Genomic DNA, 27,557 nt, shown 5'->3' on the forward strand with positions numbered 1-27,557 from the left:
TTCTTTGTCAGTGGGCAAACGTACAAAATCAGCAGGGGATCAAATACTTTTTTCCCCCCACTGTACCTACATACCTTCCTTCTGTCATACCCCGTTATACGCTATTATACAATGGGAATTCTCTACTGTACTGTCGTAGTCGGGGCTGCTGTGCTGTCGTAGTCGGGGCTGCTGTGCTGTCGTAGTCGGGGCTGCTGTGCTGTCGTACTGTACTCCTGTTTGCTAAATGTCTGCATGGTAACTCATGGGATTAGACAGACAAGTTACTGTAAGACACTGATATGGGGTGACACTGTTGGTATGGAGAGGAGAGAGGCCGGGGGGATGGAGAGAGGCCGGGGGATGGAGAGAGGCCGGGGGGGTGGAGAGAGGCCGGGGGGGTGGAGAGAGGCCGGGGGGGTGGAGAGAGGCCGGGGGGTGGAGAGAGGCCGAGGGGGTGGAGAGAGGCCGGGGGGGTGGAGAGAGGCCGGGGGGATGGAGAGAGGCCGGGGGGGTGGAGAGAGCGAGGGAGGGGGTAATGAGATGGGAAGGGAAAGAGGGCGAACGAGCGCTCAAGGTAGTGTTTCCCAGGAAATCATGGATTTTCATCAACATCGCTTTTCCCCAAGATTTCTACATCTGCCCCTCTCCTCCCCTCTCTTCCTCTCCCTCCTCTCCTCCTCTTCCTCCTGTATCTCTGCTGAGGTGTGTACTGGGGAGCGTAAAACCAAAGATGTTTTAGAAAGTCTGTGGTTAAACAGAAAAGCAGCAGCTTCTCACATGAGGCTCTGTCATGTGATGAACCAGGTCATGTGATGAGGGGGCCGCAGTCACCGCGAGATTAGTTCTACTGCTCACACAGTGTTGACTAGACTAATTACACACACACACACACACACACACACACACACACACACACACACACACACACACACACACACACACACACACAGAGGGCAGGGCTCCATTCAGCATGAAGAAATTATAGTTTAATTGAGCAGAAACGCTTTCTGTTGAAGAATGAAGACATTGAAGAACATTATGAAGTGGGTGGTTCGAGCCCTGAATGCTGATTGGCTGACAACTGTGGTATATCAGACCGTATACCATGGGTATGACACAACCATTTATTTTTACTGCTCTAATTACGTTGGTAACCAGTTTATAATAACAATAAGGCACCTCGGGGGTTTGTGGTAAATGGCCAATATACCACGGCTAAGGGCTTAGTCCTGGCACTCTGCGTTGTGTCGTGCTTAAGAACAGTCCTGAGCCGCGGTATATTGGCCATATACCACAACTCCTGGCTCATAGGGCCGTTGATGCTCTCCATTTTAGCAGAGAGAGGCCTGGCCAGGGGGTGTAGGCTGTATTTACTGCTGCTCTACAGACCTTCAGTGTTCCATCCTCCCCCTCAGCAGCAGTGAAGACACCAGGCCTGCAGGGTGAGGGCCGGCTGCACTTCAACTCTCCTCATCCTCCTCCTCTCCTCATCCTCCTCCTCTCCTCCATCTGCAGTCACAGTCAGTGATCTGTAATGCTGAGTTGTGAAACTACATGGTGGATGTCTGACCTGTCCTGCTTTGTCAGATCAGGAGAAATAAAGGAATGAAGGGAAGAGGAAGAGTGAACAAGAGGGGAGAAGGAGAGGAGGTGAAAGAGAGGGGGAGATCTGACTGATGAAGTGAAAGCTCATTCTTAGAGGGTTAATCTGCTTCTAATAATTCTGTTGGCTGTGAACAAATGTATTAACATTTCTGCTGTTACCTTGCCCCCTCCTGTCCTCTCCTCTTCCCCCCCCTCTCCTCTCTTCCCCCCTCCTGTCCTCTCCTATTCCCCTTCTCCTGTCCTCTCCCCTGTTCTCCTATTCCCCCCTCCTGTCCTCTCTTCTCTCCCCCTCCTCTTCTCTCCTCCCACTCATCACTGCTTCTTTCTAAACCCACTGGCATGACCTCTTGCAACTGAGTGAAGTTGAACTTTTCACTATCTCGCCTGAGGCCTTACCTCCTAACTCCTAGACTTTTGTTCCTATATAATATCCTAGTTCCTCCCCTAAATCTCTTCCCCTAGCTTCTGGGTCTGTCTCACTAGCTCCTAGCCCCTAGTACACTGTACCAGTAGTGTCTCTCAGCCTTTCAGTATTCACTGCTGTGAAAGGACTGGTATAACCAATAACGATGTGTGTGTGTGTGTGAGAGAGAGTGGTGTAGTTCTCTGTGTAAGAATTAGATTAGAGGTAAATCCAGAGTTAATCCAGTGTTGATCTTTAGTCTCTTAGTCAGTCCTGGATTAATGGGCCGACCTGAGTCGCTACTGGCCTTTCCCTGCTACCAAACACGTATACACTACTGTAATACAACTAACCACTGGGGTGGTAGTTTGCCTATAGGTTAGACCTATAGATTCAAGTCCCAGGTCAGAAGGTTGCTGGTGTTTTTACTGGTTGCTCTGGGCCCCTGAGGAAGGCACTGAAGTACTAAACTTCTCCAGGAGTAGGCCTGCAGTGTGTAACAGTTTGTCAGGCTCATATAGAATGCATTCCTCAGGGATATGTTAACTCTACAGTAGCCCACTGAGCTAAAGCCTCAAGCAAGGTTACATTACACTCTGCTGCTTGCTGCGGACCCCTCTGTCCTCTCACCCTCTCTTACACACATCTCTGTAGCTCTTCCTCTCCCACTCTGATCAGCTGTTCCAGGTCATAAGCCAGGCAAGCAGAGGGTGTGTGATGAGAAACGCCCTCACTCTGAGTCATGAGGGCTGATGTCACAAGGGGGATAATATCTCCTTCTCTTCCTGCATCCTCCTCCTTATCCCTCTCCTCCTCCTCTGTATAGTTGACCAGTCTAGCTGACCCCCACTAGCACCATGTGGCAGACAGGGTCCCTCTGATTCCTCTCTGTCTGTGTTTTTGTGTGCTTTGGGTAGAGTTGTACCCTTCATCTGTCCTCTACTGTAACCCTGGGGATCTGTCTATAAATATGACTCAATCCCACCGCTCTCTCTCTCTCTCTCTCTCTCTCTCTCTCTCTCTCTCTCTCTCTCTCTCTCTCTCTCTCTCTCTCTCTCTCTCTCTCTCTCTCTCTCTCTCTCTCTCTCCTCACAATGTGGACTAGTAAATGGTTTACACGCTTCATTGCTGTAAAAAGTGTGTATGTGATTAGGAGGATCAGGACGTGTACTCAGCGGTGTATGGTGGTGTCACAGTGAGCGTGATGCTACTCAGTGAGGTGTGTGTGTGTGTGTGAGGCTATTTTTACCTCCTCTTTCTCACTCTCTCCATCTCTCACTCATTCTCTCACTCACTCCCTCACTCCTCCTTTCCATTGCTAGGAGCTGGGCTGTGAACCGCTCTCCTCCAGGAAGGAACATGAGAGAGAGACAGAATAGCCTCAGCTATAGGATGACTGATGCTGTGTTCTGTCGAGTCAGCACTTTCTCTGCTGACGTCTCTATATATACACACACACACACACACACACACACACACACACACTCTGCTCTGACCTTTCAGTGTTAAACACTGGTATGAAAGATTCATTTCATTTCATGTCTGTCTGTCTGTCTGTCTGTCTGTCTGTCTGTCTGTCTGTCTGTGAGTATATGGCTCTGAGCTAGATCATTAGACTTTTCCACAGAATGTTCCTGGAAGGTTGGCTGAGGGTTGCTGGAAGGTTAGGGTGAGTCATGAGGATATGAGAGCATCCGATCCGAGTGCCAACCGTCTTAGTGCCAACACACTCGCTCACACACACACACACACACACACACACACACACTGAAGTTTGGTTTCAGTCTTCATGTCAAGCCTTCCTACCAATGAGATTCTGACACATTTTACAGACTGTTCTAAGAGCATTAGTTGGAGTATCAAAGACAGGAACCAGTTGTGTATAGGATACAGTAGTATTCAGGTCAAGCAGGCCCATTTTCCCAAACAAGCAGTATCATGGGGCGGCAGGTAGCCTAGTGGTTAGAGCGTTGGGCCAGTAACCAGCAGGTAGCCTAGTGGTTAGAGCGTTGGGCCAGTAACCAGCAGGTAGCCTAGTGGTTAGAGCGTTGGGCCAGTAACCAGCAGGTAGCCTAGTGGTTAGAGCGTTGGGCCAGTAACCGAAAGGTTGCAAGATCGAATCCCCGACCTGACAAGGTAAAAATCTGTCGTTCTGCCCCTGAACAAGGCAGTTCTGTTCCTAGGTTGTCATTGAAATATAAGAATTTGTTCTTAACTAAACATTGTAGCACTATGGAATGAGATCCAGACTGGCCTGCTGTGTGTGTGCCTCTGAAAGGTCTGTGTATTCAGGTCTGCTGGTGGTTATAATGGACCAGGATAAACCAGGATAAACCAGGATAAACCAGGATAAGCTTGATCATCATTGAGCTGCATAATGAGATGTAAAGATGACTAATTGGCCATCTGATAGACCATCTGTTTGACCTTTCTCATGGCAGCTGTTAAAGCTGGGATCTACCAGTCGGCTCTCTGGTGACTGGAATGTGTCTCCACCAATGTGGTGTGTGTTACGGATGTGGTTCTGTGAACTTCACTCCTGTGAGCCTGAGGCCTGAAGACTTTTGTTAGCTGCCGTGCTATAACCTGATGACTTAGCTTCCTGAGCTAATGGCTTTAGCTCAGCGGACTAGCGTAGTCTAGTGGAAGGCTGAAGACCTGGAATCAAACCCAGTCAGTAAAACAGTGTTTTTAACATGTCTTTGATCAGCTGACAGGCTCTTTCCACAGGACACTGTGCCTGGGGACAGTACTGTACTGATACACCAGCAGGTTCTCTCTGCAGTAGACACTGTGCCTGGGGACAGTACTGTACTGATACACCAGCAGGTTCTCTCTGCAGTAGACACTGTGCCTGGGGACAGTACTGTACTGATACACCAGCAGGTTCTCTCTGCAGTAGACACTGTGCCTGGGGACAGTACTGTACTGATACACCAGCAGGTTCTCTCTGCAGTAGACACTGTGCCTGGGGACAGTACTGTACTGATACACCAGCAGGTTCTCTCTGCAGTAGACACTGTGCCTGGGGACAGTACTGTACTGATACACCAGCAGGTTCTCTCTGCAGTAGACACTGTGCCTGGGGACAGTACTGTACTTATGTAGGCCTTATGTAGCTTTCTGACTTGGAGAATAGACTCTGTAATCTGTATTTATGTAATGTATAACCTTTCTCTCCCTTCTCACTCTCCTTCTTTCTCCTCTCCTCTCTCTCAGTTTGCTCGGGTGTGGATCCCTGATGCAGATGAGGTGTGGAAGTCAGCAGAGCTCACTAAGAACTACAAACATGGAGATTCCACCCTACACCTCACACTGGAGGATGGAATGGTGAGTACTGGAGGAGAGGAGGAGAAGGGGGTTGCATAACATCCTCTCATTTGTGATGAGATGCACAGTACACACACACACACACACACACACACACACGCGACTCTATCTCATTATTGGTTATTGGAGTAGTTGTAAAGGGCTGTTGTCTTCACACTGCAATATATCACCAGACATATCATAAAAACATGTCCATATGTCAATGTCTGGTGGAAGGCTGAAGACCCGGCAGTCAAGTCAACCAAGCCCAATAAACCTTTCAGAAACCTGCCCCATTTGGTGGCATATTTTGATACATGCGTGAGGCTTATGTTCACCACTGTCTGTTTTTTATGTCACTGAGTTACATAAAACCAGGTCCCTACTCAGCACACACACCACAGGAGGCTGGTGAGGGGGGGACCAATTACAATAATGGCTGGAATGGACTAAATGGAATGGTATAAAACACAATGAAACCATGTTTGATACCTCCATTTATTCTGTTCCAGCCATTACTATGAGCCCGTACTCTCCAATTAAGCTGGCACCAGCCGCCTGTGATACACACATATATTGTGTGTGATAACTTCTCTGTTTAATCTGTGTTGTCCAGGACATTGAGCACAAGCTGGATGATAAGACAAAGAACCTTCCTCACCTCCGGAACCCTGACATCCTGGTGGGGGAGAATGACCTCACAGCTCTTAGCTACCTCCACGAGCCGGCTGTCCTGCACAACCTTAAAGTCCGCTTCACCGACTCCAAACTCATCTACACGTACTGTGGTATGCCCACACAGACACACAAGGGTCTCTCTCTCACACACACACACACACACACACACACACACACACACACACACACACACACACACACACCAACTCCTCTCTTCTCCTCTCTTCATGTAGGTATTGTGCTGGTGGCCATTAATCCCTATGAGAACCTTCCCATCTACGGTAGTGACATCATCAATGCGTACAGCGGGCAGAACATGGGAGACATGGACCCTCACATCTTCGCTGTGGCTGAGGAGGCTTACAAACAGATGGCCAGGTGGGTGTGTGTGTGTGTGGTGTGCGTGCGTGCGTGCGTGCGTGCGAGTGTTACCTGCTCAAAGGTAGTGTATACACAGATTTCCCATGTTTCAAACGACGTCAGACGGACAGTTTGAGACCTTCCAATGGAAGCATAGAACAGTGTGTGTATTTACTGTCTTGTTATTCCAAGTCAATCACACTTCTGTAGAATCAAACTGTCCACTTAGGAAGCAACACTGATTGACAATAAATTTCACATGCTGTTGTGCAAATGGAATAGACAACAGGTGGAAATTATAGGCAATTAGCAAGACACCCCCAATAAAGGAGTGGTTCTGCAGGTGGGGACCACAGACCACTTCTCAGTTCCTATGCTTCCTGGCTGATGTTTTGGTCACTTTTGAATGCTGGCGGTGCTTTCACTCTAGTGGTAGCATGAGACGGAGTCTACAACCCACACAAGTGGCTCAGGTAGTGCAGCTCATCCAGGATGGCACATCAATGCGAGCTGTGGCAAGAAGGTTTGCTGTGTCTGTCAGCGTAGTGTCCAGAGCATGGAGGCGCTACCAGGAGACAGGCCAGTACAATACATCAGGAGACGTAGAGGAGGCCGTAGGAGGGCAACAACCCAGCAGCAGGACCGGTACCTCCGCCTTTGTGCAAGGAGGAGCAGGAGAAGCACTGCCAGAGCCCTGCAAAATGACCTCCAGCAGGCCACAAATGTGCATGTGTCTGCTCAAACGGTCAGAAACAGACTCCATGAGGGTGGTATGAGGGCCCGACGTCCACAGGTGGGGGTTGTGCTTACAGCCCAACATGGTGCAGGACGTTTGGCATTTGCCAGAGAACACCAAGATTGGCAAATTCGCCACTGGCGCCCTGTGCTCTTCACAGATGAAAGCATGTTCACACTGAGCACGTGACAGACGTGACAGAGTCTGGAGACGCCGTGGAGAACGTTCTGCTGCCTGCAACATCCTCCAGCAAGATCGGTTTGGCGGTGGGTCAGTCATGGTGTGGGGTGGCATTTCTTTGGGGGGCCGCACAGCCCTCCATGTGCTCGCCAGAGGTAGCCTGACTGCCATTAGGTACCGAGATGAGATCCTCAGACCCCTTGTGAGACCATATGCTGGTGCGGTTGGCCCTGGGTTCTTCCTAATGCAAGACAATGCTAGACCTCATGTGGCAAGAGGAAGTCATTGATGCTATGGACTGGCCCGCCCGTTCCCCAGACCTGAATCCAATTGAGCACATCTGGGACATCATGTCTCGCTCCATCCACCAACGCCACGTTGCACCACAGACTGTCCAGGAGTTGGCGGATGCTTTAGTCCAGGTCTGGGAGGAGATCCCTCAGGAGACCATCCGCCACCTCATCAGGAGCATGCCCAGGCGTTGTAGGGAGGTCATACAGGCACGTGGGGGCCACACACACTACTGAGCCTCATTTTGACTTGTTTTAAGGACATTACATCAAAGTTGGATCAGCCTGTAGTGTGGTTTTCCACTTTAATTTTGAGTGTGACTCCAAATCCAGACCTCCATGGGTTGATAAATTGGATTTCCATTGATTATTTTTGTGTGATTTTGTTGTCAGCACATTCAACTATGTAAAGAAAAAAGTATTTAATAAGATTATTTCTTTCATTCAGATCTAGGATGTGTTGTTTAAGTGTTCCCTTTATTTTTTTGAGCAGTGTATATATATAGAAATATAGGACAAAACCAACATCATGACGAGACAACACTACAAAAAGACCTAAGACGACAACATAGTGTTAGGTTCTAATTACCAGAGTAAGAACGCGAGGGACACTGAAAGCTTAAACCAAGTTTTATTTGCCCATTGGGTCAATACAGCTGCATCAGACAAAGTCATGGTTCCACCAGTGTTGATATATATTACAATTTGGGGTGGAATCTCCTCCTTCTCTCTAACCATTACGTCTCTGTTGCTAGGCAGAAAATTAAGTGATGTGAGCAATAAACTGTTCCTTCTTCCTTAACGTGACCTGACCTGACCTCGACCCCTTCCTCACTAATCCACAGCTCTCCAACCTTATCAGTGCTGCCACGTGTGATAGTCTTCCCTGCCCTCAGTACATTCCAAGCTTAAATACATCCACCATATACATTATACATTCCCCTCTGTCCCTCAGTTCATCAGTAAGTATATTTCTTGATTTCATAAGTCAAGAAATCAGAACCCAACAATAGCAAGGCAGCAACACATGACAACACAGCATGTTAGCAACACAACATAACAACAACATGGTAGCAACACAACATAGTGGCAGCACAAAACATGGTACAAACATTATTGGGCACAGACAACAGCACAAAGGGCAAGAAGGTAGAGACAACAATACATCACACAAAGCAGCCACAACTGTCAGTAAGTGTCCATGATTGAGTCTTTGAATGAAGAAATTGAGATAAAACTGTCCAGTTTGAGTGTTTGTTGCAGCTCATTCCAGTCGCTAGCAGCAGCGAACTGAAAAGAGGAGCGACCCAGGGATGTGTGCGCTTTGGGGACCTTTAACAGAATGTGACTGACAGAACAGGTGTTGTATGTGGAGGATGAGGGCTGCAGTAGATATCTCAGATAGGGAGGAGTGAGGCCTAAGAGGGTTTTATAAATAAGCATCAACCAGTGGGTCTTGCGATGGGTATACAGAGATCAAATCAAAGTTTATTTGTCACATGCGCCGAATACAACAGGTGTAGACCTTACAGTGAAATGCTTACTTACAGGCTCTAACCAATAGTGCAACAAAGGGTATTAGGTGAACAATAGGTAAGTGAAGAAATAAAACAACAGTAAAAAGACAGGCTATATACAGTAGCGAGGCTATAAAAGTAGCGAGGCTACATACAGACACCGGTTAGTCAGGCTGATTGAGGTAGTATGTACATGTAGATATGGTTAAAGTGACTATGTACATATGATGAACAGAGAGTAGCAGTAGCGTAAAAGAGGGGTTGGCGGGTGGTGGGTGGCAGGACACAGTGCAGATCACCCGGTTAGCCAATGTGCGGGAGCACTGGTTGGTCGACCCAATTGAGGTAGTATGTACATGAATGTATAGTTAAAGTGACTATGCATATATGATAAACAGAGAGTAGCACCAGCGTAAAAAGAGGGGTTGGGGGGGGCACACAATGCAAATAGTCCGGGTAGCCATTTGATTACCTGTTCAGGAGTCTTATGGCTTGGGGTTAAAAACTGTTGAGAAGCCTTTTTGTCCAAGACTTGGAACTCCGGTACCGCTTGCCATACGGTAGTAGAGAGAACAGTCTTATTTTTTAAATATTTTTTATTCACCTTTTTTTAACCAGGTAGGCATGTTGAGAACAAGTTCTCATTTACAATTGCGACCTGGCCAAGATAAAGCAAGCAGTTTGACACATACAACAACACAGAGTTACACATGGAGTAAAACAAACATACAGTCAATAATATAGTATAAAATAAGTCTATATACAAAGTGAGCAAATGAGGTGAGATAAGGGAGGTAAAGGCAAAAAAGGCCATGGTGGCGAAGTAAATACAATATAGCAAGTTAAAACACTGGAATGGTAGATTTGCAGTGGAAGAAAGTGCAAAGTAGAAATATAAATAATGGGGTGCAAAGGAGCAAAGTAAATAAATACAATAGGGGAAGTGGTAGTTGTTTGGGCTAAATTATAGATGGGCTATGTACAGGTGCAGTAATCTGTGAGCTGCTCTGACAGCTGGTGCTTAAAGCTAGTGAGGGAGATTTTTGTAGTTCGTTCCAGTCATTGGCAGCAGAGAACTGGAAGGAGAGGCGGCCGAAGGAGGAATTGGCTTTGGGGGTGACCATAGAGATATACCTGCTGGAGCGCGTGCTACAGGTGGGTGCTGCTATGGTGACCAGCGAGCTCACATAAGGGGGAACTTTACCTAGCAGGGTTTTGTAGATGACCTGGAGCCAGTGGGTTTGGCGACGAGTATGAAGCGAGGGCCAGCCAACGATGGAGTATAGGTCGCAGTGGTGGGTAGTATATGGGGCTTTGGTGACAAAACGGATGGCACTGCGATAGACTGCATCCAATTTATTGAGGAGGGTATTGGAGGCTATTTTGTAAATGACATCACCGAAGTCGAGGATTGGTAGGATGGTCAGTTTTACGAGGGCATGTTTGGCAGCATGAGATGCTTTGTTGCGAAATAGGAAGCCAATTCTAGATTTAACTTTGGATTGGAGATGTTTGATGTGAGTCTGGAAGAAGAGTTTACAGTCTAACCAGACACCTAGGTATTTGTAGTTGTCCACATATTCTAAGTCAGAACCGTCCAGAGTAGTGATGCTGGACGGGCGGGCAGGTGCAGGCAGCGATCGGTTGAAGAGCATGCATTTAGTTTTACTTGTATTTAAGAGCAGTTGGAGGCCACGGAAGGAGAGTTGTATGGCATTGAAGCTCGTCTGGAGGGTAGTTAACACAGTGTCCAAAGAAGGGCCAGAAGTATACAGAATGGTGTCGTCTGCGTAGAGGTGGATCAGAGACTCACCAGCAGCAAGAGCGAAATCATTGATGTATACAGAGAAAAGAGTCAGCCCAAGAATTGAACCCTGTGGCACCCCCATAGAGACTGCCAGAGGCCCGGACAACAGGCCCTTCGATTTGACACACTGAACTCTATCAGAGAAGTAGTTGGTGAACCAGGCGAGGCAATCATTTGAGAAACCAAGGCTGTTGAGTCTGCCGATGAGGACGTGGTGATTGACAGAGTCGAAAGCCTTGGCCAGGTCAATGAAAACGGTTGCACAGTATTGTTTCTTATCGATGGCGGTTAAGACATCGTTTAGGACCTTGAGCGTGGCTGAGGTGCACCCATGACCAGCTCTGAAACCAGATTGCATAGCAGAGAAGGTGCGGTGGGGTTCGAAATGGTTGGTAATCTGTTTGTTGACTTGGCTTTCGAAGACTTTAGAGAGGCAGGGTAGGATAGATATAGGTCTGTAGCAGTTTGGGTCAAGAGTGTCCCCCCCCCTTTGAAGAGGGTGATTCTCAATTATAGTGGATTTATCGGTGGTGACAGTTTCCTATCCTCAGTGCAGTGGGCAGCTGGGAGGAGGTGTTCTTATTCTCCAAGGACTTTACAGTGTCCCAGAACTTTTTTGAGTTTGTGTTGCAGGAAGTAAATTTCTGCTTGAAAAAGATAGCCTTGGCTTTTCTGCCTGTGCATATTGGTTTCTAACTTCCCTGAAAAGTTGCATATCACGGGGGCTGTTCGATGCTAATGCAGACTGGGGTGGCTGGGGATTTTGACAATTTATAGGGTCTTCCTCTGACACCGCCTGGTGTAGAGGTCCTGGATGGCAGGCAGCTTAGCCCCAGTGATGTACTGGGCCGTACGCACTACCCTTTGTAGTGCCTTGCGGTCGGAGGCCGAGCAAGTGCCGTACCAGGCAGTGATGCAACCAGTCAGGATGCTCTCGATGTTGCAGCTGTAGAACCTTTTGAGGATCTCAGGACCCATGCCAAATCTTTTTAGTTTCCTGAGGGGGAATAGGCTTTGTCGTGCCCTCTTCACGACCGTGTTGGTGTGTTTGGACCATTCTAGTTTGTTGGTGATGTGGACACCAAGGAACTTGAAGCTCTCAACCTGCTCCACTACAGCCCCGTCGATGAGAATGGGGGCGTGCTCAGTCCTCCTTTTCCTGTAGTCCACAATCATCTCCTTAGTCTTGGTTACGTTGAGGGATAGGTTGTTATTTTGCCACCACCCGGCCAGGTCTCTGGCTGGAAATAACAATATTTCCCGATAGAAATAACAGCTTTCTCCATTCACTGTTATGTATAACTTGATAATAACTATTGATAAGAGCTAGGTAAATGAGTAATACGTTTGGAGAAGGGGATTGTAAATACACAGCAATAGGCTGTCTCGTCGTTGTCAGTGATCAGGCCTCACACTGTTGTGTCGTCTGCAAACTTAATGATGGTGTTGGAGTCGTGCCTGGCCATGCAGTCGTGGGTGAACAGGGAGTACAGGACGGGACTGAGCACGCACCACTGGGGGGCTCCAGTGTTGAGGATCAGCGTGGCAGATGTGTTGCTTCCTTCCCTCGTCACCTGGGGGCGGCCCGTCAGGAAGTCCAGGATCCAGTTGCAGAGGGAGGTGTTTAGGATCCTTAGCTTAGTGGTGAGCTTTGAGGGCACTATGGTGTTGAACTGTAGTCAATGAATAGTATTCTCACATAGGTGTTCCTTTTGTCCAGGTGGGAAAGGGCAGTGTGGAGTGCAATAGAGATTGCATCATCTGTGGATCTGTTTGGGCGGTATGCAAATTGGAGTGGGTCTAGGATTTCTGGGATAATGGTGTTGATGTGAGCCATTACCAGCCTTTCTAAGCTACGGACGTGAGTGCTACGGGCCTGTAGTCATTTAGGCAGGTTGCCTTTGTGTTCTTGGGCACAGGGACTATGGTGGTCTGCTTGATGTTGGTATTACAGACTCAATCAGGGACATGTTGAAAATGTCAGTGAAGACACCTGCCAGTTGGTCAGCACACGTCCTGGTAATCCGTCTGGCCCCGCAGCCTTGTGTATGTTGACCTGTTTAAAGGTCTTACTCACGTTGGCTACGGAGAGCGTGATCACACAGTCATCCGGAACAGCTGATGCTCTCATGCATGCCTCAGTGTTGCTTGCCTCGAAGCGAGCATAGAAGTGATTTAGCTCGTCTGGTAGGCTCGTGTCACTGGGCAGCTCGCGGCTGTGCTTCCCTTTGTAGTCTGTAATAGTTTGCAAGCCCTGCCACATAAGATGAGCGTCGGAGCCGGTGTAGTATGATTCAATCTTAGCCCTGTATTGGCGCTTTGCCTGTTTGATGGTTCATCGCAGGGCATAGCAGGATTTCTTGTAAGCTTCCGGGTTACAGTCCCGCACCTTGAAAGCGGCAGCTCTACCCTTTAACTCAGTGTGAATGTTGCCTGTAATCCATGGCTTCTGGTTTGGGTATGTACGTACAGTCACTGTGGGGACGACGTCCTCGATGCACTTATTGATAAAGCCAGTGACTGATGTGGCGTACTCCTCAATGCCATCGGAAGAATCCCGGAACATGTTCCAGTCTGTGATAGCAAAACAGTCCTGTAGTTTAACATCTGCTTCATCTGACCACTTTTTTATAGACACTGGTGCTTCCTGCTTTAATTTTAGCTTGAAAGCAGGAATCAGGAGGATAGAGTAGTGGTTGGATTTACCAAATGGAGGGCAAGGGAGAGATTTGTACACGTCTCTGTGTGTGGAGTACAGGTGATCTAGAATTTGTTTCCCTCTGGTTGCACATTTAACATGTTGATGGAAATTTGGTAGAACTGATTTTAGTTTCCCTGCATTAAAGTCTCCGGCCACTAGGAGCGCCACCTCTGGGTGAGTGGTTTCCTGTTTGCTTATTTCCTTATACAGCTGACTGAGTGCGGTCTTAGTGCCAGCATCTGTCTGTGGTGGTAAATAAACAGCCACGAAAAGTATAGCTGAAAACTCTCAAGGCAAGTAATGTGGCCTGCAATTTATCACAATATACTCTACTTCAGGCAAGCAAAATCTAGAGACTTCCTTAGATTTCGTGCACCAGCTGTTGTTTACAAATATGCACAGACCGCCCCCCCTCGTCATACCGGAGTGTGCTGTTCTATCTAGCCGGTGCAGCGTATATCCCGCTAGCTGAATATCCATGTCATCATTCAGCCACGATTCCGTGAAACATAGGATATTACAGTTTTTGATGTCCCGTTGGTAGGATATTCGTGATCGTACCTCGTCTATTTATTGTCCAATGATTGCATGTTGGCGAGTAATATTGACTGTAACTGCAGCTTTCCCACTCGCCTTTTGCGGGTCCTTATGAGGCACCCTTCTCTGTGTCCTCTGTACCTGCTTCTCTTCCTCTTGCCAATAACTGGGATGTTGGCCCTGTCAGGTGTTCAGAGTATGTCCTGTGCTTCCTGCTTGTTGAAGAAAAAATCTTTGTCTAATCCGAGGTGAGTGATCGCTGTCCTGATATCCAGAAGCTCTTTTCTGCCGAAACATTATGTACAAAATAAGTTACAAATAACGTGAAAAACACACATATAGCACAATTGGTTGGGCGCCCGTAAAACTGCTGCCATTTCTTCTGGCGCCATTTTACTCAGTTTACAGATGACCAGTTTACAGAGGAGTATAGAGTGCAGTGATGTGTCCTATAAGGAGCATTGGTGGCAAATCTGATTGCCGGATGGTAAAGAACATCTAGCCGCTCGAGAGCACCCTTACCTGCCGATCTATAAATTACGTCTCCGTAATCTAGCATGGGTAGGATGGTCATCTGAATCAGGGTTAGTTTGTCAGTTGGGGTGAAAGAGGAGCGATTACGATAGAGGAAACCAAGTCTAGATTTAACCTTAACCTGCAGCTTTGATATGTGCTGAGAGAAGGACAGTGTACCGTCTAGTCATACTCCCAAGTACTTATATGAGGTGACTATCTCAAGCTCTAAACCATCAGAGGTTTGTGTCTGTGTTACCTGTGTTTCAAGTGTCCCTCTGCTAATGGCCCCTCCTTCTGCTCCTGGCCCCTCCCTCTGCTAATGGCCCCTCCCTCAGCTCCTGGCCCCTCCCTCTGCTCCTGGCCCCTCCTTCTCTAACTCAATCTGTTGCTTAGGGTTTGTAAGTCAGAACTAAACCAGAAATAAACTGGTGGTCTCTGTTTCTCTTGTTCTCTTCTTTCCTATATTCTATATCTTTCTCGCTCTCTATCTCTCTGTCTCTCTCTCTCTCTCTTTGTCTCTCTCTTCTCTCTACTCCAGGGGTGTTAAACTTATTTTAAACTTGTTGAAGGAATTATTTTATGCTCCCTGACTGTCTAGCTTTCATTTCGATGATTATTAGCGAGCTGGACAGAGCCAAGAAGTTTGTTTTCCTACATCAAACCCTCCCCCCCACAATATAATGTTATTTTCCCCCAAAAAATAAACCACCCGCTGGCCGGATTGGAGCCCCTTGTATATGTTTGTATGTTTGACACCCCTACTCTACTCTCTCTTCTCTATCGTTCTCTTCATCTCTCTCTCTCTCTCTCTCCCCCTCCTGCTCTGTTGGTCTCTAGATTCAAACTCGTTGTGCTTTCTCTCTGCAAGACCCAAGGAGTCAATGTCACACACACACCTGAACACTTACTATGGCGTGGCATTGAGCACACAGAGCACTCTCTCACATACATACACACGCAAAACACACCTATTTTATACACAGAGCTTTTTCACACACACCTAGTGAACACACATTCACTTCTCTCTCTCTCTCTCTCTCTCTCTCTCACTCTCTCTCTCTCTCTACTCTCTCCTCTCTCACTCTCTCACTCTCTCTCTCTCACTCTCTCTCTCTCTCACTCTTTAGCATAGTGACCTATGGTCCCAGTTGGCATCTATACTGTACAGCATGTTGTCTGCTAGAGTGACCTCACACACCGTTTTGAGAACCATAATGGAACTTAGTAATGACTTTCTGTTTTTATCTTTATGATTTTTTTTCTGTGTGTTGTTGACCGAGCCAAATAAGCTGCCACATAGCAGACTCTTGCTTCCCTCACCATCTTTCCTTCTCTCCTGTATTAGAGATGAGAGGAACCAGTCTATAATCGTAAGCGGTGAGTCAGGAGCAGGGAAGACTGTGTCAGCTAAATACGCCATGCGTTACTTTGCTACGGTCAGTGGAGCAGCCACAGAGGCCAACGTAGAGGAGAAGGTCCTCGCATCCAACCCCATCATGGAGGTATGACTCCTCTCCCTTCCCCTTGCCTCTCTTCTCCCTCTCCTCGCTCAAGTCCTCTGCAAAGCCTGCTTCATGGTGTGTTCATGTGGAGTCTGGGAGGGTTAGTTCTCTCCCCCATCTCCTCTATTTCTCTCATCCCTTCCCTCTCCCCTTGGTGTAAGGATGACATCACTCCTCTCACAGCCCTGTCAGCCAATCAGTGGCCAAGCCTTCTTCCTGCTGTGTGTGTGTGTGTGTGTTGATGTAAGCACACATTACCATACCTGCCTGTGCAGCTGAAAGCCTCCTTGTCTTCAGGGAACAGTAACCATGTGTTTTCTCCTTACACACACTTTAACCCCTATATAGTCTCTGTCTGTCTGTCTCTGTCTGTCTGTGTCTCTGTCTCTGTCTGTGTCTGTCTGTCTCTGTGTCTGTCTGTCTGTGGCAGACCTGATTTTCACTGCTGTCAGTCAGTCGGTGATATTGGCTTTAAGCATTTTCAGTCCCTGTGCTGGTGTTGTGAGATCTGATTATCTGGGCAGCGTGACTGCAATAAAGACAGCCTGGAACACCACCACTGACAACTGTGCTTTGACTGCAGGACTCTATTCCCCATGATGCACAGCAGCGGCACCACAGTATCTGTCTCCCCCTGTCCCTCCCCTCCCTGCTGGACAGTTTTAGTTGTACACCATCACATGGCCCAGCTAGCCTGGACACTGACTACTAATGTCAGACCACTGCCTTGTTGTAAAGGGGAGTGATATGCTGATGTTGCTGACCTAATCTATATTTATCGCTCTGTCTCCCTCCTGTGTGTGTGTGTCCGTCTATCCGGTCGTGTGTTTGTGTTTGTTTTTGTGTGTGTGTGTGTGTGTGTGTGTGTGTGTGTGTGTGTGTGTGTGTGTGTGTGTGTGTGTGTGTGTGTGTGTGTGTGTGTGTGTGTGTGTTCTCCAGGCGATAGGAAACGCTAAGACGACTCGTAACGACAACAGCAGTCGTTTTGGGAAGTACATTGAGATCGGCTTTGACAAACACTACCGGATCATTGGAGCTAACATGAGGACATATCTACTGGAGAAGTCTAGAGTGGTGTTTCAGGTGATGCACCACCAACACACAGTCGGACCAGGGAAGTCTGGCGCTCTAGTCTGGGTCGGGGGTTATGGGTAGGACCTGCAGTTTTTTTGGTCAGGTCATGTGGTCAGGAAAAGTCAATGACCTATGTATAGGTTATACTGGGAGCCTCAACACTCCCCCTCTCTTTCCATAGCACTGTGTGTAGTGTGGGATGCTATCCATACAGTGCTCCCTGTGTGTGACTCAGTTCACATTCCTTCTTTTTACCTGCCTGTCTCTCTTTACCTCTGCTCAGTCCACCTGAGTCTTCTTTCTCTCTCTGTCTCTCTCTCACTCACACATATTCATATATATATATGTGTGTATGTCCTTCTGTCTGTCTTTCCTCCTCTTCCACCCAGGTCAGGAAAACACAGGAGACCAAACACGTTCCTTTACTTCTGTTCTGTCCTTCCTTCTGTGTCCAGCTCATTGCTGATAAGAGCCTATTGAATAGTCATCCTTCCTTTTTCTATCTCTCTCTAGCTCTCGTTCTCTCTAGCGCTCGTTCTCTCTAGCTCTCGTTCTCTTTTCTCTCTAGCTCTCGTTCTCTCTAGTGCTCGTTCTCTCTAGCTCTCGTTCTCTTTTCTCTCTAGCTCTCGTTCTCTCTAGCTCTCGTTCTCTTTTCTCTCTAGCTCTCGTTCTCTCTAGCGCTCGTTCTCTCTAGCTCTCGTTCTCTTTTCTCTCTAGCTCTCGTTCTCTTTTCTCTCTAGCTCTCGTTCTCTCTTGCGCTCGTTCTCTCTAGCTCTCGTTCTCTTTTCTCTCTAGCGCTCGTTCTCTCTAGCTCTCGTTCTCTTTTCTCTCTAGCTCTCGTTCTCTCTAGCTCTCGTTCTCTCTAGCTCTCGTTCTCTCTAGCTCTCGTTCTCTCTAGCTCTCGTTCTCTCTAGCTCTCGTTCTCTCTAGCTCTCGTTCTCTTTTCTCTCTAGCTCTCGTTCTCTCTAGCTCTCGTTCTCTCTAGCTCTCGTTCTCTCTAGCTCTCGTTCTCTTTTCTCTCTAGCTCTCGTTCTCTTTTCTCTCTAGCTCTCGTTCTCTTTTCTCTCTAGCTCTCGTTCTCTCTAGCTCTCGTTCTCTCTAGCGCTCGTTCTCTCTAGCTCTCGTTCTCTTTTCTCTCTAGCTCTCGTTCTCTTTTCTCTCTAGCTCTCGTTCTCTCTTGCGCTCGTTCTCTCTAGCTCTCGTTCTCTTTTCTCTCTAGCTCTCGTTCTCTCTAGCTCTCGTTCTCTTTTCTCTCTAGCTCTCGTTCTCTCTAGCTCTCGTTCTCTCTAGCTCTCGTTCTCTCTAGCTCTCGTTCTCTTTTCTCTCTAGCTCTCGTTCTCTCTAGCTCTCGTTCTCTCTAGCTCTCGTTCTCTCTAGCTCTCGTTCTCTTTTCTCTCTAGCTCTCGTTCTCTTTTCTCTCTAGCTCTCGTTCTCTTTTCTCTCTAGCTCTCGTTCTCTCTCGTTCTTTCTCTTTTTTTCTCCGTGTGGATCTGATCCAGGTCACACTGCTGAGACGGATCAGGAATGTGCACAACTTAGAAAGTGTGCACACACACACACACACACACACACACACACACACACACACACACACACACACACACACACACACACACACGTATTGAGATGAGGATAGTGGAGTTTAGCATGTCTTCCCAGACTTGAGGAAGCTGCTGTGAGTCCTGTACTGCAACACGCATTCCCCACATACCTTTCTGCAACAGCACCTGGGTGTGTGTGTCTTAGTCTGTGGTGGAAATGTTGCAACATTAAAACTACTCCACATAATCTAAAAACAGCATGACAGTGTTCTCTTGTCTGTACACAACATTGCACACTGGAATCTCCTGGCTGTGTAGAACATACACTACCTGAAACTGTCTGACTATCTATCTGTCTGTCTCTCTGTGCAGGCGGACGAGGAGAGGAACTATCATATCTTCTACCAGCTGTGTGCGTCCTCCCATCTACCAGAGTTCAAGAATCTGAAGCTAGGTAAGACACAAACAAACACTCTCCATTGGATGGTTGGACGCTTCCTAAGCTATTTGTTCATTGATTAGCCTGACAACCCATCCACATGACTCCGGCCAAACAAAACGCCCACTAGCGTTTCTTCTCCACCACGAGTCTGGATTTGCTTTCCTCCCTCAATACATAGAATGTGAACACATTCTAACCGTTCTGATTGGTCCCGGAAACCAATGGGTTGAGCCCAGCATACATAAATCATGAATCACGTCATTGACTTTGATACGATCCAATCGGTGATGATTTTGTTTTGTACAACGCCCCTCATTTTGAAGTCAGCACAAGCGACTTCTGGGATGGCAGTTACAGACTGAATGGCATTGAGGTGTATACCACCTCAGTCATCGGCTTCATCAGTAAGTGCATCGACGACGTTGTCCCCACAGTGACCGTACGTACGTATCCCAACCAGAAGCCATGGATTACAGGCAACATCCACATCGAACCAAAGGCTAGAGCTGCCGCTTTCAAGGAGCGGGACTCTAATCCGGTCGCCTATAAGAAATCCCGCTATGCCCTCAGACGAACCATCAAACAAGCAAAGCGTCAATACAGGATTAAGATTGAATCCTACTACACCAGCTCTGATGCTCGTCGGATGTGGCAGGGCTTGAAAACTATTACGGACTACAAAGGGAAACCCAGATGCGAGCCTACCAGACGAGCTAAATGCCTTTTTATGCTCGCTTCGAGGCAAGCAACACTGAAACATGCACGGGAGCACCAGATGTTCTGGTTGACTGTGTGATAATGCTCTCGGTGGCCGATGTGAGCAAGACCTTTAAACAGGTCAACATTCACAAAGCAGCGGGCCAGATGGATCACCAGGACATGTACTCAAAGCATGCGTGGACCAACTGTCAAGTGTCTTCACTGACATTTTCAACCTCTCCCTGACCGAGTCTGTAATATCTACATGTTTCAAGCAAACCCCCGTAGTGCCTGTGCCCAAGGAAGCGAAGGTAACCTGCCTAAATGATTACCGCCCCGCAGCACTCACGACGGTAGCCATGAAGTGCTTTGAAAGGCTGTTCATGGCTCACATCAACAGCATCCTCCCGGATACCCTAGACCCACTCCAATTCCCATACCGCCCCAACAGATCCACAGATGACGCAATCTCAATCGCACTCCACACTGCCCTTTCCCACCTGGACAAAAGGAACACCTATGTGAGAATGCTGTTCATTGACTATAGCTCAGCGTTCAACACCATAGTGCCCACGAAGCTCATCACTAAGCTAAGGACCCTGGGACTAAACACCTCCCTCTGCAACTGCCATGTCTGCCACGCTGATCCTCAACACTGGGACCCTTCAGGGGTGTATACTTTGTTCAGTCCTGTACTCCCTGTTCAAACACGACTCCAACACCATCGTTAAGTTTGCTGACGACACAACAGTGGTAGGCCTGATCACCGACAACGATAAGACAGTCTATCGGGAGGCAGTCAGACCTGGCAGTGTGGTGCCAGAACAACAACCTCTCCCTCAATGGGAGCAAGACAAAGGAGATGATCGTTGACTAAAAGAAAAGGCGGGCCGAACAGGCCCCCATTAACGGGGCTGTAGTGGAGTGGGTTGAGAGTTTCAAATTCCTTGATGTTCACATCACCAACAAACTATCATGGTCCAAACACACCAAGACAGTCGTGAAGAGGGCACGACAACACCTTTTCACCTGAAGAAGACTGAAAAGATCTGGCATGGGTCCCCAGATCCTCACAAGGTTCTACAGCTGCACCATCGAGAGCATCCTGTCCGGTTGCATCACCGTATGGCAACTGCTCGGCATTTGATCTCAAGGCGCTACAGAAGGTAGAGCGTACGGCCCAGTACATCACTGGGGCCAAGCTTCCTGCAATCCAGGACCTATATCAAATCAAATCAAATTTTATTAGTCACATGCGCCGAATACAACAGGTGTAGACCTTACAGTGAAATGCTTACTTATGAGCCCCTAACCGACAGTGCAGTTTAAAAAAAAATACAGATAAGAATAGGAGATAAAAGTAACAAGTAATTAAAGAGGAGCAGTAAAAAATAATACATACAGGGGGCTGCCGGTACAGAGTCAATGTGCGGGGGAACCGGTTAGTTGAGGTAGTATGTACATGTAGGTAGAGTTAATTAAAGTGACTCTACCTACATAGGTGGAGTCAGAGGAAAGCCCATAAAATTGTGAAAGACTCCAGTCACCAAAGTCATAGACTGTTTTCTCTGCTACCGCACGGCAAGCAGTACCGGAGCACCAAGTCTAGGACCAAAAGGCTCCTTAACAGCTTCTACCCCCAAGCCATAAGACTGCTGAACAATTAATCAAATGATCTTGTACAATACTCGCTGTTTATTATCTATGCATAGTCACTTCACCTACATGTACAAGTTACCTCTAACATATACCCCCGCACACTGACTCGGTACCGGTACCCTCTGTATATAGCCTCGTTATTGTAAGTAAGCATTTCACGGTAAGGTCTACACTTGTTGTATGTGACAAAAAAAGTTTGATTTGAAGCAATTGGTAGGGCAGTGGAAATAAATTCAGTATCAGTCGTCAGGCAATTTATTGATATCAGTAAATGACAAATGAATAATTCAAGATGGCGCCCCAGTCATTCTCCGTGATCATAGACAACCATATTAGATCATATAGGTGAGATGTGTAACAGGGGTAGAGGAAGTAGTACAGTGTATTTGTAAACAGAAACGTGAGGACAGACCTCAGCCATATTGAGTCATATTAACTGTGGGGTCACACTAACTACAGTAGAGCTCCTGTTAGATCAGAGGTCATGTTGTGGGTGTGAGGCAGTGCCAGCTGCCCGCAGAGATAGACTGAGGTAGAGATCATGTTAGCTCTCTCCCTGGGTGTGAGGCAGAAAGAGAGACTGTGTGTCATCTAATAAGGCTGGGTGTTGCTCCTCAAAATATTCCTTAATTCCACCTGTGAACACACACACACACACACTCACACTTCATCTGCTATTAGACACACTTCATCTCTGCCACACACACAAACACACATTGCCTTAGTCTCTCTCAGCTGGCCTCTTGGCCGAGACACACCCCCAGAATGGAGGTGTTGTCACGGTGATATCAGCCCTGAGTTGCCAGGTAACAGGCTATGGTTGCTTTAGTCTAGAGAAGGCTTTGTCTTGTGTGTGCGCAGTTTATGCCTGCAGGTATTAATAAGAGTGTTCAATGTGTCACACCCACATCAGGTCAGGATTTGGCCCTGTGTGATCCCAGTGACCCGAATGTAGCAGTATTCTCCTGGGCAGCTGCTCTAAACAGCTGAATAGAATACTTCCTATAGGCTACTGATTAACCACTGTTGATGTTGTGTGTGTGCGTGTGCGTGTGCGTGTGCGTGTGCGTGTGTGTGTGTGTGTGTGTGTGTGTGTGTGTGTGTGTGTCCATGCAGGTAGTGCTGATGTCTTCCACTGCACCAACCAGGGCCGGAACCCAGTCATCGATGGAGTCGACGATGCTAAAGAGATGTGCACAACACAACATGCCTTCTCACTGCTAGGTAATATATATATATATATATATACACACACACCTGACATTCTTTCTCACTTCTAGGTAATATATATATATATATATATATACACACACACCTGACATTCCTTCTCACTGCTAGGTAATATATATATATATACACACACCTGACATTCCTTCTCACTGCTAGGTAATATATATATATATATATATATATATATATATATATATATATATATATATATATATATACACACACCTGACATTCCTTCTCACTGCTAGGTAATATATATATACACTGCTCAAAAAAATAAAGGGAACACTAAAATAACACATCCTAGATCTGAATTAATGAAATAATCTTATTAAATACTTTTTTCTTTACATAGTTGAATGTGCTGACAACAAAATCTCACAAAAATAATCAATGGAAATCCAATTTATCAACCCATGGAGGTCTGGATTTGGAGTCACACTCAAAATGAAAGTGGAAAACCACACTACAGGCTGATCCAACTTTGATGTAATGTCTTTAAAACAAGTCAAAATGAGGCTCAGTAGTGTGTGTGGCCTCCACGTGCCTGTATGACCTCCCTACAACGCCTGGGCATGCTCCTGATGAGGTGGCGGATGGTCTCCTGAGGGATCTCCTCCCAGACCTGGACTAAAGCATCCGCCAACTCCTGGACAGTCTGTGGTGCAACGTGGCGTTGGTGGATGGAGCGAGACATGATGTCCCAGATGTGCTCAATTGGATTCAGGTCTGGGGAACGGGCGGGCCAGTCCATAGCATCAATGCCTTCCTCTTGCAGGAACTGCTGACACATTCCAGCCACATGAGGTCTAGCATTGTCTTGCATTAGGAAGAACCCAGGGCCAACCGCACCAGCATATGGTCTCACAAGGGGTCTGAGGATCTCATCTCGGTACCTAATGGCAGTCAGGCTACCTCTGGCGAGCACATGGAGGGCTGTGCGGCCCCCCAAAGAAATGCCACCCCACACCATGACTGACCCACCGCCAAACCGGTCATGCTGGAGGATGTTGCAGGCAGCAGAACGTTCTCCACGGCTTCTCCAGACTCTGTCATGTCTGTCACATGTGCTCAGTGTGAACCTGCTTTCATCTGTGAAGAGCACAGGGCGCCAGTGGCGAATTTGCCAATCTTGGTGTTCTCTGGCAAATGCCATACGTCCTGCATGGTGTTGGGCTGTAAGCACAACCCCCACCTGTGGATGTCGGGCCCTCATACCACCCTCATGGAGTCTGTTTCTGACTGTTTGAGCAGACACATGCACATTTTTGGCCTGCTGGAGGTCATTTTGCAGGGCTCTGGCAGTGCTCCTCCTGCTCCTCCTTGCACAAAGCCAGAGGTAGCGGTCCTGCTGCTGGGTTGTTGCCCTTCTACGGCCTCCTCCACGTCTCCTGATGTACTGGCCTGTCTCCTGGTAGCGCCTCCATGCTCTGGACACTACGCTGACAGACACAGCAAACCTTCTTGCCACAGCTCGCATTGATGTGCCATCCTGGATGAGCTGCACTACCTGAGCCACTTGTGTGGTTTGTAGACTCCGTCTCATGCTACCACTAGAGTGAAAGCACCGCCAGCATTCAAAAGTGACCAAAACATCAGCCTGGAAGCATAGGAACTGAGAAGTGGTCTGTGGTCCCCACCTGCTGAACCACTCCTTTATTGGGGGTGTCTTGCTAATTGCCTATAATTTCCACCTGTTGTCTATTCCATTTGCACAACAGCATGTGAAATGTATTGTCAGTCAGTGTTGCTTCCTAAGTGGACAGTTTGATTTCACAGAAGTGTGATTGACTAGGAGTTACATTGTGTTGTTTAAGTGTTCCCTTTATTTTTTTGAGCAGTGTATATTTATACACACCTGACATTCCTTCTCACTGCTAGGTAATATATATACACACAACTAGATTTATTTGTCACATACGCTGGATATGTGCAGTGAAACGTGCTGTTTTACAGGGTCAGCCATAGTAGTGTTGCGCCTCTGGAGCAAATTATGCTTTAGTGCCTTGCTCAAGTGAACATAGACAGATTTTCACCTTGTCGACTTGTGTATTCGAACCAGCTACCTTTCGGTTACTGGCCCAATGCTCTAAGCGCTAAGCTACCCTATTGTCCTAGGTCACACACAAACACCACACACACGTTAACATTTCCCAGGCAGTCATTTACTCTCAGTCCCATTTGGTTTTTAGTGTAGTGTTGATTTTGATAGTATTGTGTTGTGTGTATTTGTGTTCAGGCATCAACGAGTTGAACCAGAAGGGGCTGTTCCAGGTCCTGGCTGCCATCTTACATCTGGGCAACGTGGAGATCAAGGACCGAGACTCTGACAGCAGCATCATACCTGTAAGGAGACACCTCCAACGTCTCTGACCTCTAACCTCTATTATTAAACCTCTGTCCTCTCCTAATGATTGACTCTTTCTCAAATCGTCTTGACTCACTTCCTCGTATCCGCTCTCCTCACCTCCTTCTCAAAACCCATTGGAGAAGAAGGTCTGAGGGGAGGGACCTTGGACCTTCTCCAAGATGGTTAAGAAGGTTCAAGGAGATGGAAAGAATAGCAGGAAGAGGAATTGAGCCATTGATTGAAATGACCGTGAATCCCTCTCTCTCAGCCCAATAATCGCCACCTGACGGTGTTCTGTGAGCTGATGGGCGTGACCTACCAGGACATGTCTCATTGGCTGTGCCACAAGAAGCTGAAGACAGCCCAGGAGACCTACATCAAGCCCATCCCTCGGCTGCAAGCCTCCAACGCCCGCGACGCGCTCGCCAAACACATCTACGCCAAAGTCTTCAACTGGATCGTGGACCATGTCAACAAATCTCTGCGCGCCACCGTCAAACAGCACTCCTTCATAGGAGTCCTGGATATCTATGGGTGGGTGGTGTGTGTGTGTGCGTGTGTGTGCGTGCGTGTGTGCGTGCGTGCGTGAGACAGTCCCTCTCTGACCTCTCCTCTGCTCTCCAGGTTTGAGACGTTTGAGATCAACAGTTTTGAGCAGTTCTGTATCAACTATGCTAACGAGAAACTGCAACAGCAGTTTAACATGGTGAGAAAACTGCCTGTGTCCTGTCTGAAACTGAACTCCTGTGTTTCCGTTGTCTAAATAACCCTGTTGGTGTGTAAAAGTATTCCAAAATAACAATATAAATAGATTGATATCTTTGGTTATTGATGCAGAGTAACAATGTGATCCTCTCAGTACATGCTGACCTTCCCTCTCCTCTCATCTCTCCTCTCCTCCTCCTCTTCTTTCTTCTCCCCTCTCCTCTCCCCTCCCTTTTCCTCTCCCCTCTCCTTTCCTTTCCTCTGCCCTCTCCTATCCTCTGCCCTCTCCTATCCTCTGCCCTCTCCTATCCTCTGCCCTCTCCTTTCCTTTCCCCTGCCCTCTCCTATCCTCTGCCCTCTCCTATCCTCTGCCCTCTCCCTATCCTCTGCCCTCTCCTTTCCTTTCCCCTGCCCTCTCCTATCCTCTGCCCTCTCCTATCCTCTGCCCTCTCCTATCCTCTGCCCTCTCCTATCCTCTGCCCTCTCCTATCCTCTGCCCTCTCCTTTCCTCTGCCCTCTCCTATCCTCTGCCCTCTCCTATCCTCTGCCCTCTCCTATCCTCTGCCCTCTCCTATCCTCTGCCCTCTCCTTTCCTTTCCCCTGCCCTCTCCTATCCTCTGCCCTCTCCTATCCTCTGCCCTCTCCTATCCTCTGCCCTCTCCTATCCTCTGCCCTCTCCTTTCCTTTCCTCTGCCCTCTCCTATCCTCTGCCCTCTCCCCTTTCCTCTGCCCTCCCCTTTCCTCTGCCCTCTCCTTTCCTCTGCCCTCTCCTTTCCTCTGCCCTCCCCTTTCCTCTGCCCTCTCCTTTCCTCTGCCCTCCCCTTTCCTCTGCCCCTCTCCTTTCCTCTGCCCTCCCCTTTCCTCTGCCCTCCCCTTTCCTCTGCCCTCCCCTTTCCTCTGCCCTCTCCTTTCCTCTGCCCTCCCCTTTCCTCTGCCCTCCCCTTTCCTCTGCCCTCTCCTTTCCTCTGCCCTCCCCTTTCCTCTGCCCTCTCCTTTCCTCTGCCCTCCCCTTTCCTCTGCCCTCTCCTTTCCTCTGCCCTCCCCTTTCCTCTGCCCTCTCCTTTCCTCTGCCCTCTCCTATCCTCTGCCCTCTCCTATCCTCTGCCCTCTCCTATCCTCTGCCCTCTCCTATCCTCTGCCCTCTCCTATCCTCTGCCCTCTCCTATCCTCTGCCCTCTCCTTTCCTTTCCCCTGCCCTCTCCTTTCCTTTCCCCTGCCCTCTCCTATCCTCTGCCCTCTCCTATCCTCTGCCCTCTCCTATCCTCTCCCCTCCCTTTTCCTCTCCCCTCTCCTTTCCTTTCCTCTGCCCTCTCCCCTTTCCTCTGCCCTCCCCTTTCCTCTGCCCTCCCCTTTCCTCTGCCCTCTCCTTTCCTCTGCCCTCTCCTTTCCTCTGCCCTCTCCTTTCCTCTGCCCTCCCCTTTCCTCTGCCCTCTCCTTTCCTCTGCCCTCCCCTTTCCTCTGCCCTCTCCTTTCCTCTGCCCTCCCCTTTCCTCTGCCCTCTCCTTTCCTCTGCCCTCCCCTTTCCTCTGCCCTCCCCTTTCCTCTGCCCTCCCCTTTCCTCTGCCCTCCCCTTTCCTCTGCCCTCTCCTTTCCTCTGCCCTCTCCTTTCCTCTGCCCTCTCCTTTCCTCTGCCCTCCCCTTTCCTCTGCCCTCTCCTTTCCTCTGCCCTCCCCTTTCCTCTGCCCTCTCCTTTCCTCTGCCCTCCCCTTTCCTCTGCCCTCTCCTTTCCTCTGC

At 48.2% G+C, this 27,557-nt stretch overlaps 1 protein-coding gene across 13 annotated transcripts in view; it reads left to right on the plus strand.

Moving 5' to 3' along the window:
* The window catches only part of LOC106595398 (unconventional myosin-Va), a 98,759-nt gene that overhangs the window by 21,750 nt on the left and 49,452 nt on the right, over window positions 1–27,557 (plus strand). For all 13 annotated transcript variants that reach the window (XR_006757556.1, XR_006757555.1, XM_045689353.1 and 10 more), the window contains exons 2-11: window positions 5,210–5,320; window positions 5,916–6,087; window positions 6,211–6,355; window positions 15,967–16,123; window positions 17,063–17,206; window positions 19,111–19,192; window positions 22,655–22,762; window positions 25,008–25,114; window positions 25,387–25,652; window positions 25,743–25,824. Coding sequence is in view for 11 of the 13 variants with exons in the window: in XM_045689353.1 (XP_045545309.1) it covers window positions 5,210–5,320; window positions 5,916–6,087; window positions 6,211–6,355; window positions 15,967–16,123; window positions 17,063–17,206; window positions 19,111–19,192; window positions 22,655–22,762; window positions 25,008–25,114; window positions 25,387–25,652; window positions 25,743–25,824 (1,374 nt within the window). In the remaining 2 variants the exon portion in view is untranslated. The remainder of the gene's footprint in view (window positions 1–5,209; window positions 5,321–5,915; window positions 6,088–6,210; window positions 6,356–15,966; window positions 16,124–17,062; window positions 17,207–19,110; window positions 19,193–22,654; window positions 22,763–25,007; window positions 25,115–25,386; window positions 25,653–25,742; window positions 25,825–27,557) is intronic.

This window comes from Salmo salar, chromosome ssa11 (genome assembly GCF_905237065.1).
Source record: "Salmo salar chromosome ssa11, Ssal_v3.1, whole genome shotgun sequence".
Classification (NCBI taxonomy): Eukaryota; Metazoa; Chordata; class Actinopteri; order Salmoniformes; family Salmonidae; genus Salmo; species Salmo salar.